This window comes from Lycorma delicatula, chromosome 6, assembly GCF_047948215.1.
Source record: "Lycorma delicatula isolate Av1 chromosome 6, ASM4794821v1, whole genome shotgun sequence".
Taxonomy (NCBI): domain Eukaryota; kingdom Metazoa; phylum Arthropoda; class Insecta; order Hemiptera; family Fulgoridae; genus Lycorma; species Lycorma delicatula.
In genome coordinates this window covers 103,684,250-103,698,380 of record NC_134460.1, presented here as the reverse complement: position 1 = coordinate 103,698,380, position 14,131 = coordinate 103,684,250, and the positions used below count along the sequence as shown (strand labels likewise).

At 28.5% G+C, this 14,131-nt stretch overlaps 1 protein-coding gene across 3 annotated transcripts in view; it reads right to left on the bottom strand.

Annotated features, from left to right (window-relative positions):
* Positions 1-14,131, bottom strand: part of LOC142326086 (protein tudor-like) — a 129,303-nt gene that overhangs the window by 84,040 nt on the left and 31,132 nt on the right. For all 3 annotated transcript variants that reach the window (XM_075368254.1, XM_075368255.1, XM_075368256.1), the window contains exons 3-4: positions 12,950-13,201; positions 5,893-6,172 (exon numbers count right to left, since the gene is read on the bottom strand). In XM_075368254.1, coding sequence (XP_075224369.1) covers positions 5,893-6,172; positions 12,950-13,201 — 532 coding nt within the window. The remainder of the gene's footprint in view (positions 1-5,892; positions 6,173-12,949; positions 13,202-14,131) is intronic.

Here is a 14,131-nt window from a genome sequence, read left to right as displayed (position 1 = left end):
CATGTGACAAAAAATATCTTTTGAATTTACTTGATAATTGAGTAAATTGTTTTTTGAGTTTTACTAGAATATCGAGCTGTTTTGACTGTTGGTTGATTTAGTAGTAAACTTATGTGAAGTACTGGATCATGAATGAGATATAATGTTTAAGTTAAGTTTTACCAGCCACATTTTTAATTAATTGTCTTCTAGCTTCAAGAAAATCAAGAAATTATGCGAGACGATTTTTCCTTCCATGCTTAGCTGTGATTGTGTGAAAATTAAGTTCAAAGACATCCACTGATAAATTCATGGCCCAAAGTGTTATGCTTATAATTATGTTAATACAATGAAAAAATGCTAGATAGATTTATTTTTAAATGAATTCATTTTTATGTCAATATGATGAACAGCTGTGAGTAATTTACTGGTAATAAGCAAATTTTTAGATATATCAAATTCTGTTCCCTAGAGAGAAGAAATGTTTAATTGAGTTTTTGAATATCAGAAATCACTTCTGGAATGCACCAAATCATTGAACACATATTAAAATAATGTTGCCACTCAAGAATATTTCCATCAAAGAATGGGAACTGGGTTTGATTAACTGTATTGAGACTTATATTTGATCTGTACTTGAATTATTTTAACTGAAACAAAATATTAATTAGTGTATTTAGTTTACATTTTAAATTGCATAAATTATCCTTAATTTGAATTCTGTCATTGAAACATTTTCATTAGAATCCAGCTCCTCAATTTGTGATTGAATACAATCATATTTTTGCGATAATTCATGTAGATTTCTCAGCTATTTTTCCAAAGAGAAACTGTCATGAATTTGCAGGTTAAAATTATTAGCATTCATTCATTCACTAGTGAATGAGAATTTATTAACAGTTCATAAGTCTACTGAATTATTTATCATAATCTATGACTATAATGGTACAAAATTTAATAATAAATATTGAATAACTGATTAGGATGACTAGTTAGTGATCCATGAGACTTGAAGTAATGGAATGTCCTTGACAAATAATTTGCATCTTCAAAAAAATTACACATTGCCTTTTACAAATATAACTAAGCTCTGAATTTATCTGGTCCGAAGAACCAATTTTTTATCTACAAATCTTTCCATGCTCATTTGCGCAGTTAATACATTGTAACAAATACAACATTTTAAGATTGATATTTACCTCCACAACATAAATATGCTGTGTTTTTTTTAAGCAAGGGGCATTTTCAATGCCACCATTAGATGCGGTGGAAATTAACGGCACTAGTGTAGCAAGTTTATATCAGCAATCATTTGTTTGCAACAATAAGTTAATGTTATTTGCATTAATTGCTGTGTATAGCCTATCTGAAGTAAGTGCTACAATAAATAATTCCAAGAATTGTGAAATGCAATCAGTAATTCATTATCTATTGGCGAGAAATTGTTGATGTTTACAGACAATTTAATGTTATGTGCGAAGGTAAAGTTTGCCAATCGTATCATTTATTTTATGGAGGAGAAACAAATGTTCACGATGAAGAACGATGCCTGACTGTCATCACAGATGAATTAACTGAAAATGTTAGTGCGAAACTATGAAAACAGAAGAAGGCTTACCGTTTCACAATTACCAATCGAATTTCCTTTTGTTTTGCCATCAGTAATTTATGACATTTTAACTTTAAAGACAGGGCTACAGAAAGTTGTGTAAAAAATGTAGACCAAAAATGTTGACAAACGCACAAAGAGAAACATCTTGCTGCAGCTCAAAGATTTTTGAGACACTATGAAAATGGAGGTGATGATTTATGGAAACACACTGTGACTAGTGATGAAACATGGACATAAGTATCTTATTCATATGTTGAGCAGCAATCAATGCAATGGAAGCATTCATCATCCCCAAAACCCAAAAAATTTAAGCGAGAAAAAATTCAATATTCAAAACAAAAGGCGTGGGAAGCCAACCAATGAAATTTTATTTCTCCACGATAACACATGTCCTTACACAGTAAAGAAAACCACTGAACAATTGTAATGATTTCATTGGGAAGTCTTCAAACATCACCTTATAATCCAGATCTTGCATAGATTACCTTTTTCTCCATTAAAACAATGGCTTGCATAGCAGAAGTTTGAAGATGATGAGAAATTGCAAAACAGTAATTAATTTGTTTAAATCACATACAGGAGAATTCTTCAGTAACAGAATAATGAAGCTGGTATAATCAAATACCAAAAATGTACTTCAGTGTATGGCAAATATGTAGAAAAATAGTTTTATGTAGAAAAAAAATCAGGATACTGAGAGATTAACAGTTTAAAATGTTTATTTAATTACAATTTATTAGTTAAAGAACATAAGTAAAAAAAAAAAAAAACAAATCAATAATAATAATAAACAAATAATAATAATCACAACCACAACAACGAATAATAACAATAAAGTGATTGCATACATAACAGAATTTAAGGTAATCGTCAGGATTTATTTACAGGTAAATAGTGAAAACCAGAATTCAGTCCCACTGACAAGACATTAGCATGACCGCTAATCTTAACACTTTTAACAACAGTACAATAAATAAGACAAGTATGAAGAGTTCTTTAACTGCAAATACCTTTGTTGTTCACAAATAAAACTACCCTAACAATTTATAAATGAAATTTAGTATATTATCTCTTTCACTTATAGTCTAACACAATAACTCGCCGAATTTCCAGTTTTCATATACTCTTCACACTATAATTACTTGTGAAGTCAATCATGTAACTTGTATTAATTCGCATTTTTATTGACTGGTATAACTCCTCACTTAAAATTCTTTCGCAGAACTCATGATTGCACTTTCTCACAGACTGACTGATAACTGGTCTTCCGCAGAGTATTTATACTCCTATCCTCTTTCCCTGCAGAACTGGACCCAACTCAAAGCATGAGAATGATCGATCATATGTCCTCACATTTTCCCATGAGATTCCTACCCTGGTCCAGTAACCCCTTTTCACTGAACATCTGTTTGTGTATGTTGTGGGCAGTACTACATAGGACATGTTAAATGAACTTGTTAGCTTTACTAAAAGGGTTTCTTTTAACCCTTCTCTGAATTACTCCCATTATTATATTTTCTACTACTTTCTTCTTAATTGGCAGGAACCCATTATACCAATCCACCCGGTTGGTCTAGTGGTGAGCGCGTCTTCCCAAATCAGCTGATTTGGAAGTCGAGAGTTCCAGCGTTCAAGTCCTAGTAAAGTCAAGTTTTTATACAGATTTGAATACTAGATCGTGGATACCAGTGTTCTTTGGAGGCTGGGTTTCAATTAACCACACATCTCAGGAATGGTCGAACTGAGACTGTACGATGCTACACTTCATTTAGACTCATACATATCATCCTCATTCATTTTCTGAAGTAATATCTGAACGATAATTCCCAGAGGCTAAACAGGAAAAAGGTCTGTTAAGGTCCAAACAAGGAAAAGATCCCTTATACCCTTGTTACAATAGTATATATTTTTAAGTTTATTTTGTTAAAATAAAGTTTTTCTTATTTCGCAGATTTCAATTTTTACATAAAAATAGCCCTTAAAAAATATCCCTGATTTCCTTTATGAATTCATTTAACACACACATTTGAATTATACAATAGACTTATATAGACATTTTATCATACTTAAATTATTAATTTTTTTACAAGATAACAGCCATCTTATCTTATCTTTATCTTGTAAAGATAAATGCCATTTATCTTGTAAAGATAAATGACTGTTGAAGGTTAGGATCCTACATTATGAATGAACATGTTCAAAATCTGAACTGAACGTTACAATACATGTCATAACAACCTCTTGTGAGAAAGAAGATTACAGGGTTACCGGACTGTTACAAGAATAAAGAAGAAATGATTTCATGTCTTTTAACAGCTACCTGACTTTCACAGTAATATTTTTTTTTGAAAATGATTTACTAACTTTTTGGTCAAGAGGGTTTTGACATATGAACCACCAAATCAATTACAAGGGATGATCAGAAAGTAAGTTACACCCCTTCTATGAAACAAACATACAATTTATTTTTATTTAACAAAAAACTACATATTTTTATCTATTTTTCAACATATCACAAAGTTTTTTCTAAACACTTTTCATACCCTGTGACAAGTTTTTCAATTCCACTCTTATAAAAATTTCCTCCAACTTCCTCCTTCAACCATTTAAAGACTGATTCCTTCAGTTCATCATTGTTAGCAAAACACTCCCCTCTCAGGTCTTGCTTGAGAGGACCAAACAAACAGGTGGTAGTCGCAGTGTACTAGGTCAGGGCTGTAAGGTGGATGAGACCACACTTCCCACTTAAATTTTTGCAGTAACTCCTTTGTCACATGAACTGAATGAGTAGTGTTGTCGTAAAGAAAAATGACCCATCACTCAATCTTTTGGGTCTTCAAACTTTAATGGCGTTATGCATTTTTTTAAAGTTTCACAGTAAAATTCAGCATTGATTGTTGTTCCTCGGAGCATATATTCACTGTAAACAACTTCCTCAGAATACCTTTCAAACATGTGGGGATGTTTTTACTTTTTTTGGCTGCGGCAAAATTTTGTCTCCATTCATGTGATTCTCGTTTAGTTTCAGGAGTGTAATGAAGCATTGAGTTCTCATCCCCTATGATGATTTGTTTCAAAAACTGTGGACCAGTACTGGAACTATGTTGAAGAGAAGAAAGAGCAGATGCAAAATGTTGATGTATGTGGTTGTCGGTCACAGATATGGCACCCATTGTACACACTCTTTAACACACTAGCACAACTGATGTTAAATTCACTTGCAATCTCTCTAATTTTAATGCATTGGTTACTCAAGATCATTTCATTTACGTGTTCTGCGTAACCTGACGCCCAGCATGCTGTTCGTCACTCACATTTGTTCTTCTGTTTCTCAACATATGGCATGGGGCATGACATTGCATTCTCACTGTATACCTCAACAATTTGGTGATGAATTTCACAATTGTAATTTTTTGACTAGTGAACATGCTGGACAAAACTTCTAGAGGACACGCCACATTGACAACACTGCACATGTACCAAATGTCTTACAGAATTGCTGCTGGGGGAGCATGAAGAAAACATAACCAGTACTGCCACCACAAGACATTACTATATCTCCCTTTCAGTAAACAAGGCAAGGGTGTAAAGTTTTTTTTTATCCTCTTTCACGTAACAGACATCATTTTGGTCCACCATCAGTTTTGATATTATTGTTTTAATAAACAGTAGTAACTCACGTAAAAAAAAATAATATAAAACATTAAAAACATTTTTTAATCTTAATTTTTCTTGTTAATTTCTCACATACTTATTTAGGCTTACTACTGTTAACTTAATGTAATGAAACTGTGATGTATCAAGATTTAATATTTATTTTTTTATTCTCAGTTTTACACAAACACATAAAAACCACGTCTTCATTAAAAAAGCAGTTATCTATTCAACGATAATAAGCTATAATAGCAATTAATAATATTACTATTTCCAAAAATTAAATAACATGAGATTTAACATTTGCTTCAGATATGATGTTAAATATTTTTAATTGAATTTAAATAAAATTAATATGTGTAAAGGTACGACGGCATTTCATCATATATCCTCAAATTTAAAAACTTGTTATTTCATATTTAATCCTAAATCTTATTAATTTTTTTTTTTGTAAAAATTACAAGAAAAGAATGTAATTATGAGTAAAATTATTTTTAAAATGACACAATATAATGCTTTAAGAATAAGGCAGTCAAGTACAATGTTCCTTTGAATATAACACTGAAAATGATCCTGGAAACTTTCCTTTAACCACATATAATAATGATATTAAATGTGCTATGAATTAATAAAACTTCACAACTTACCACATCTTCATTTCCAAAATCAACGAATAATACAGTAGCTTCAGTTTCTGTGAAATCTTTTATTTGTGCTCGATACCATGTATTATCAAATGGGTATAAAGCACAGACTGGCATGTTTTCTTTTAACTGATTATGAGAAAGACTATTTCTCTTAGCATCTTTACAATGAACTGCCAGACAAGACATAACAGTACTAAGTGTATCTTTATTACGCTCAAGTTGTATGACTATTCTTGTAGGGCTCTCCACATAAGATGCAACTACACGTTCTATAGATCCTCTGAAACACAGAAGAGAATAATAAAGTACATTATTTAATTCAACAAGTGAAAATTAAATTAAATTTGTCATCTGATAGTATTGTTGTAAACATTTCTAGTCGCTTTGTATTTAAAATATGATTATAAAAAAAGTATAAAAATGTACAGCTAAAATGAAGTGATAAATACATGTAGGTGAAATGAATCACAAAACTATTACTGAAGTCACTATTACTGTGAAAAATTGATAATTACAATAAAACTTAATAAGTAACCTAATTTAATTTATAAATTGTTGTAATAAGATTCAAACTTTATATAGATAATATGATCAATTTTAAATTATTAATCAAAAACTCTTTCACACTTTTTGCTACACTATCATATAAATGTTTCAATGTAAATAGTTCATCAGAGCAGACATTTTCCTTTAACTTTCAAAATATAACATCCTAACATTTCTGTGGCTTCAGAAAGAAAGATCTTTTCAGATTTTTCCTCTGGTATTTCACTCCTGAACTGTCATCTTCATTATCTATACTTAAATCTGTATCAAAAAGAAAAACTCAAAACACACTATCATCACACAGAAGCTGGTGAACATTTTTCTAATTCATTCACAGAGTAATTTTTTCTTCTACCTCAGAGGTAAACCTTCTAAAGAACTGTTGGTTTTTTTTAATGATTTCAATCTCTATTTCTGGCAATTTTCCCAATACTTTTAGGTAGATTTCATAAAAAAGCTACCTTTAAGAAAAAATGAAGTTTCAAAAATAAAAAAAATCATATCTTCCTTAATAGGTACAGTATCGAATCTGTTTATAGTAGTCATTAGTCTTCTAAACATTACCTGAAACTTTTGTTTTAAACAATTTTTGATATGACCAACCCTTATGCCAAGGGATGACCGACCACTTCCCCCAGACCCCAAAACCACGGTCAGTTCAAAAGTTAAACTTTTATTTATACTAAAAGTTTTTATAAATTTCACTTGTGGATATGATAACTGCCATAATTTTGCGGCAATCACTTTCAAACTGATACATAAAATATAACAACCCACAATCTCAGTTGAGTTCATTAATGGGCAAAATCAGACCATGGGGATGGAAATAGAGGCTTTTCAAAAAAAAAAAACAAAAAAAACAAAATATCGCTTACCTCTTTTATTAAATAAAATATTTAATTCTTTTAAAGTTCCTACTATTCTTTAGATATGGGACTAAAACATTTTGTAAAGGTTGGTATCAGCAAAGGAAGTGGAAAAAAATGGGGGTTTCAATGACAAAAAATCATACCTTCCTTAATAGACACAGTATCAAATCAGTTTAAAGTGGTAGTTAATCTTCTAAACATTACCTAAAACTTTTGTCTGAAACAATTTTTGATACAACCAACCCTTACAGCAAGGTATGACTAAAATGTTGCTGGAATTATTAGATGGTGCTTGTTGTAGGCTAAACATGTGAAACTTTTTTCACACACAACAATTGTTGTATTGAGTAAATTTGAAGTTTTTCTTACTTCAAGGTAGAAATCTTTTTTATCCCCTATTTAGCACCGGTGAATTTATATTTATCTTTTATATTAATTTTAATTTTATATTTATATTTATCTACCTCTGCTTTCTGATATTCCAAAAAAGATAATTTTTTCCTTGCTGAAAACACACTAATAAATGCAATTTTAATTTTTTTTTTAAAGAGCTTAACACATGATTTAAGAATATTTGCAACCTCTGTCTACATGTTTATATTTTTTTTTTCTATCAGCTTTTAAAAACATATATCTTGATTTAAGAGGATTAGACAAAAGAAATTGTTTATAGACAATATAATCATCTCTTATGTCTTTGCAATTTGATGGCAGGAGGAATTATGGATAAACAATACAACTTGATTTTTTTTTCAATTTTTATCAACATGGCCACCTGATACTTTGAGTATATTTATACATACCAACACTGTTTCTCTTTCCATACCACTTCACCAATACAACATGTTTCTAGTTTCAAATTTAAATTTGGTACTCCTATTTACTTATAACATTATTTGCACAATTTCAGTTTGTAATTTCTGAATTCTGCTCAACTGACTGATCATATAAAAATAAAACAGAAGCACAAATATCAATTACAGAAGTGTAATACTTTCAAATAAATAAGTTATACACATTTTGTATAATCTTAATTCTACATAATTGAAAGTGATTACTTGTTCTATATTATCATTACTATTGAGTCATAGATTTCTATTTAGCTACTTATAAAAATGTTTAATCTAACAAAGTTATTATTAGAATCTTAACAATACATTTTCCTATTTCTCTTAGTATAATTTCTAAGCTCTTTACAGATACAAAAAAAATTACTTTAACTTTTCCTGTATCTAAACCACGTTTCCATAAATCTATTTCACAATTCAAATCTGCTTTATGAGAATGAACTTTCCTGAATTTGATTATTTATTTGTAAGCATATTATTTTTACTTAAGAATGCATCTATTACATTTTTAAGATGCATTTCTACAGTTTTTTCATAACATAAACAGTATTTATTTGTATAATTTTATTTAACTTAACACCCTTTTACTTTTCTAATTTCTGTTTTTTATAACGGAAATGACTGATAAATCAATAACAATATTAACCAATAGGTAACCAATTATTAGACAAAGCATACCTAATATTAAATGATTCATCAACTTTTTCTTCTTCAACATGATTTTATTTATAAACTCTTAAAATTTTAAGTAATTCATTCTAAGTAAATGTACTTATGCAATACAAGCTACAATTTTCAAACATTTCTATACAATCCAATGTTTCTTACAAAGGCTGTTGTATTTATTTAATTTGTCAATGCTACAAGCAAACAAATTAATTTAAATCTCCGGCAATTAGACTTTCATGGATCTACAAAACAATTTCCCAATAACCATGAGGTTACTAATACTATCCTGCTTTTTTTCAACAAATAGTTTTAGTGTATGCCACATATTATTTCCAGTTATGCTTTTCAAACCAACTCTTGGCCCTTTTTCAGTATATTTTTATAAATTACCACAGCTGAAAATTGTTCTTCTATGTATATGTCTTAATTTTTATCATATTTCATTTTCTTTAATACACTTTTCAATAATATATCTTGTAACCTATTATTGTTTTAAATTTATTTAGATATTCTTTTAAAACATCATCAGTATCTTTGTCTTTTTATGAAAACTTAACTTCGCATTTTAGTTTATGTTGCTTCCTATTAACCTAATTATGTTGTATATGAAAACGAAAACTTATCTGTTCATTTTTATATTTGATTTTACAACAATTGCAAGTGTTTATATTCTAAAATTTGTTCAACAATATCCTATTTATTGTAATTATATTTTTGCTATTAGTTATAAAATAATCACAGAGTTGCTATTCCCTTGTATTATTCTAGTTTTTTACTTCTTAATTATTTACCTATATTGTACTATTTACCTAACGTCCATTTCATTCGTTTGCTCTAAGTATCAATTTTTAATAAATCAATATTAAAATCTCCTACTTATTATTGTTGACCTATCTTCATGAATAAGTCTTATATCAAAATAATTCAAGTAAGACTCACTTGGACTTGGTAGTTCAACAAATATTATGTATAATACATACATAACTTTATTTGCCTTGCATTCTACCATCAAATCCAACAATTTTTAACTATTAAAATCAAAATTAAATCTCAAAAAAATTTGTCATGTATACTGAAAAAAGTGCTACTCCTACACTATAACCTGATGAATAAATTGATATAATTTGTAACCTGTATCAGCAATATCTTTTGCTATCAGCATTTCACTCAATATAATACTTTGCTGTATATTTGTGCTTTATGTCTATGCTCTCAGAATTATTTAGCAAGCCTTATGTATTATTGGCAAAAATATCTTCTTTGAAAATATTTGGCTAATATTCATGCTGAATAAGTTAGCAATATTATTCCATTCTTAGATAAATAAGATGATTTTTACTGCAAGGTCAATGTTTATGATTCAATTTTAATCTGTCAAAAGGAGTTCATTCACGTAGATAAACTTTTGTTAACCTACAGCAAAATAGTGTCCCTCCCGTTTCAACAATTTTCTATGGAAAGTTCTTCCTTTCTTGTCATCTTTTAGCAACATGATAAGAATTCCATAAGTATAAAAAAAGGCACACTTTTAATTTTTCTATAACATATCTTCTCCATTCCACTTATTTTTTCTCCTTTCTTAAGCTGTTTGATAAAGTTTTTCACTTCAATTTTTATACTTTTAGTTTTTTTTATATCCTTAATTGCTTTATACCTGCCTAGTCAATTTCATTACTGAGGTAGACAAAATTTCTTCAAAGTACCCATTAATCTTTTTTCCACTTTAATCTTCATCTACACAAACTGATTTATACCCAATTCAGTAACCTTATAGAGTTGATGTAAACAAACCACGCATTTGAGTGTTTACAAGCTCTCAAAATTGAACATGATAACAAAAAAAGTGATCACATGAAAAGATCAAGGGTTTTAATAGAACTGAAAGGCATTATTATGAATTTATAAAAGTTTGATTACACGAGTACTACATGACTAAATAATTACACAGTGATGAGTAATGTTGACTATGTTGTATATAGATAGGGGGTTGTGAATCGGCACTGACAAAAGGCACATAACTCAGCAGAAACATGATGAAATCACTAACAAATGCAATGTTTATTTATTCTTCACTCTACAAGCTAACTGAATACAGTATAGCTGTAACATGACATTTTTTGCTATTACCTTTTACTCAATTTTCCATTTTCTTCTTTATTTCTTTAATCACATTGTTTTTCACTTCCTTTCGAAGTAAATCTAACCTTTCCCAGAATTTTTAAAACTACTCACTGCAACAATTAATGGTCTTTAATGAAAGTCTTGATTTTAGGTTTTAACTTCTATCATTTTTTATTGTTCTCATTTATTACATTCAATTTCCAGTGCAGGTTTGTTTATTTTAATTTTTTTATTGCTAATTAAATTAGTTATAACATTAACTTTTTATTATTCGCTTTATCTTTCATGTTTACTAATTTTAAATGGATTTCTTGCTGCAAAATCTAATATAAGAGAACATATATTCAACATCACTTCTATGGTTTCTAATTCTAATAATTTATTCGAGAGCACAATTAGTTATAACATTAACTTTTTATTATTCGCTTTATCTTTCATGTTTACTAATTTTAAATGGATTTCTTGCTGCAAAATCTAATATAAGAGAACATATATTCAACATCACTTCTATGGTTTCTAATTCTAATAATTTATTCGAGAGCACTTCAAGAAAACTGCCATAAAGAATTTTATATTTTTGTTATTTATTATGTACTAAAACATAACTTTTTTATCTTAATATTATAATGAAATTTGTTAATTATAAACACTTTCCAGATGATAATATGTTTCCTGTTTTAAGAAGTTTCACACAAGTTAAAACTAAATTTCTTATCAATCCTAAAATTCGATAGTTTTACTACTATAATCATACTTCTATTATGAAAAGAAGACTAAAAATAACAAAGCTGAAAAATGTTGTATGCATAGATGACAAACCTTAATACTGTAATAATATTAGGTTAAAACATTTTACCTTACATAAATTTTAAAGAATAAATAAATAAATAAATATAGTGAAACATTTTTATCCAGTGAAATGATCTTACAGACTACTTTAGCATGAAACTACATCAATTTTATAAGAAAATTTCACAAAATTAACACCAAAGACCATTAAATATTGCAGAGTGAAACATTAAAATTATTTTTCACAAGAAAATATCCTAATGTGTTGATCACTGCAAAACTTAAAGCAATTGAAAAAGATTAATCGTATAAACTGGACATGATTCTAATATTTACTGGATATAACATTTAAGGAAAAGATGAAAATAACAAAATAAATGACTTTCAGTAAACATAAATATATAGATTGTAATAAAAAACAGTTACAGTAATATGTTAAAAATATCCAAAGAGTAGAAATTTGCTAATAAAAGAATCAGAATTCACAAAGATTATCTGAAAAAAATAAAATTTACTACATTACAATTTATAAAAAAAAATCTAATTAGAAGAACTTACAAAAACATGTTGAAGAAAAATTGAGTTGTTACTAAGTTAAAAAAGATATTTCTTAAAAATTACAATATGTAATGTTTTTATATTCTAACCACCCACAGCATAAACAAACATTCATGAGTTTTTTTTTTTTTTTGTGTGACAACCCTATATGTAACTCATTAAATCATAGTCCATGCTTACAAATATTAATGTGTTTCCATCAATTTTATCAGAAGTTAATTTTATAATTAGTTTTAAAGAGGCCTAAATTTACTTTATGTTTTGTGCTATACAAATTACAAATACGTCAATTAAAAAAACCAATAAAACAAAGATGATAAAATAAATCTGTTGAAGCAAAGCTTTATTTATAAGTATTTCATATATTTTAAATAGTGTATTTTAATTTTTTTATTAATAGTCCAGATAGTTGGACATCTGGAAAAATTAGCTCTCACTGTGAGAATATGTGTACAAATCCAAATAGTTTTGATCTGACATATGCTCAGACCACTGAATAGTTTTAGTTTTATATTACAGTTTTATTTGCACGTGGTTTTAATAAATAACCACAGCAAGAAAACTAAAATTTAAATCTACCAAACTTAACTATTGTACAATAAAAAACTTAACTAGGAAAGGTTTTTCAGAAAAACCTACCGTAATTAAAAAACTTACCTTGGAAGAAAATGCAATTTTGTATATTCCAGAGGCACTGAAAGTTCTTTCATCAAATCTCTTACATTACGTCCTTGTAAATAAAGTTCACAGTACTGTTTTGTTCGGTTTTCCTCTATAGGGGTTACCTTCATTCGAAGTTCCTTATCTGTAACTATTTCTTTAAAAATATCCTTCATTTCTTGAGTAATTTTCTTATTTTTAAAGCCAGCAAGTGTAAATCTTAATGCCATTACCTTGGGTTCAATGAACCTAAAATAAGAGAAGAGTAACTGTATGAATTAAAAAATTTCTTTAAAAAAAAAAAGAACAGGCAACATTAACCCCTTCAGCACTAGCTTATAAAATAAAAGGTGTCGCCCAGCATTCAGAATGTTACCAAAAGCCATTAAAATTCAAACTTTTAATAAATTCTGAAGAGACTGATGTACTGCAAGCCTTACCTTCAATTCTCATAAAAAAGGGAAAAATTTCAAGATATGACAAGTGAAAGCAAATAGTTAGAGTGAATGGTTCGCTTTCTTTTGTGAATAATTTATTCAGAATAAATTACTTTATTTATTGCATATTCAACAGAAATCTTACAGTGTAAATATTTCAATAAATTTAGGAAGGTTCAAACTTAAAACAATTTTCAAAAGTTAATCTACAGTATGTGCAAGACAGTCATTTTACTTGCCAAACATCAAATTTGAAATTGTCAGTAGTATCAGCTGATTTTCTCTCACCCCTATCAGTTGTAAACAACATGTCTGAGCAAAACGAATGTTTTGAGTGTTGTCCTGACAATTATAATACTTATAACAAATGAAAGGGACATTTCAGATCATATTTATATGATACTTAAACACTAGAGCATTAATTCTCAAAACTGTTTAGCTCCATGACCCTCAAAAAGTAAAAAAATATATATAATGAATATTTCGTGCCTACCTGCCAATCACCTGAACCTATGAAAACAAACAATGAAATTGGTGGTTATTAAAGAAATCACTGAAAAGCATTAAATGTTGGAGTTTAGAAGCAATAAATCATATCGAACTTAGCAAAGTGAGTGCTACATGGGTACCTTTTGCAACATAACATAAAGGATAGTTGATGTGACATAATTTCTAGAACAATATGTATGGGATATAATCAATAACTTTTTAGATTATAATAATGTGATGAAATATGGGTGCA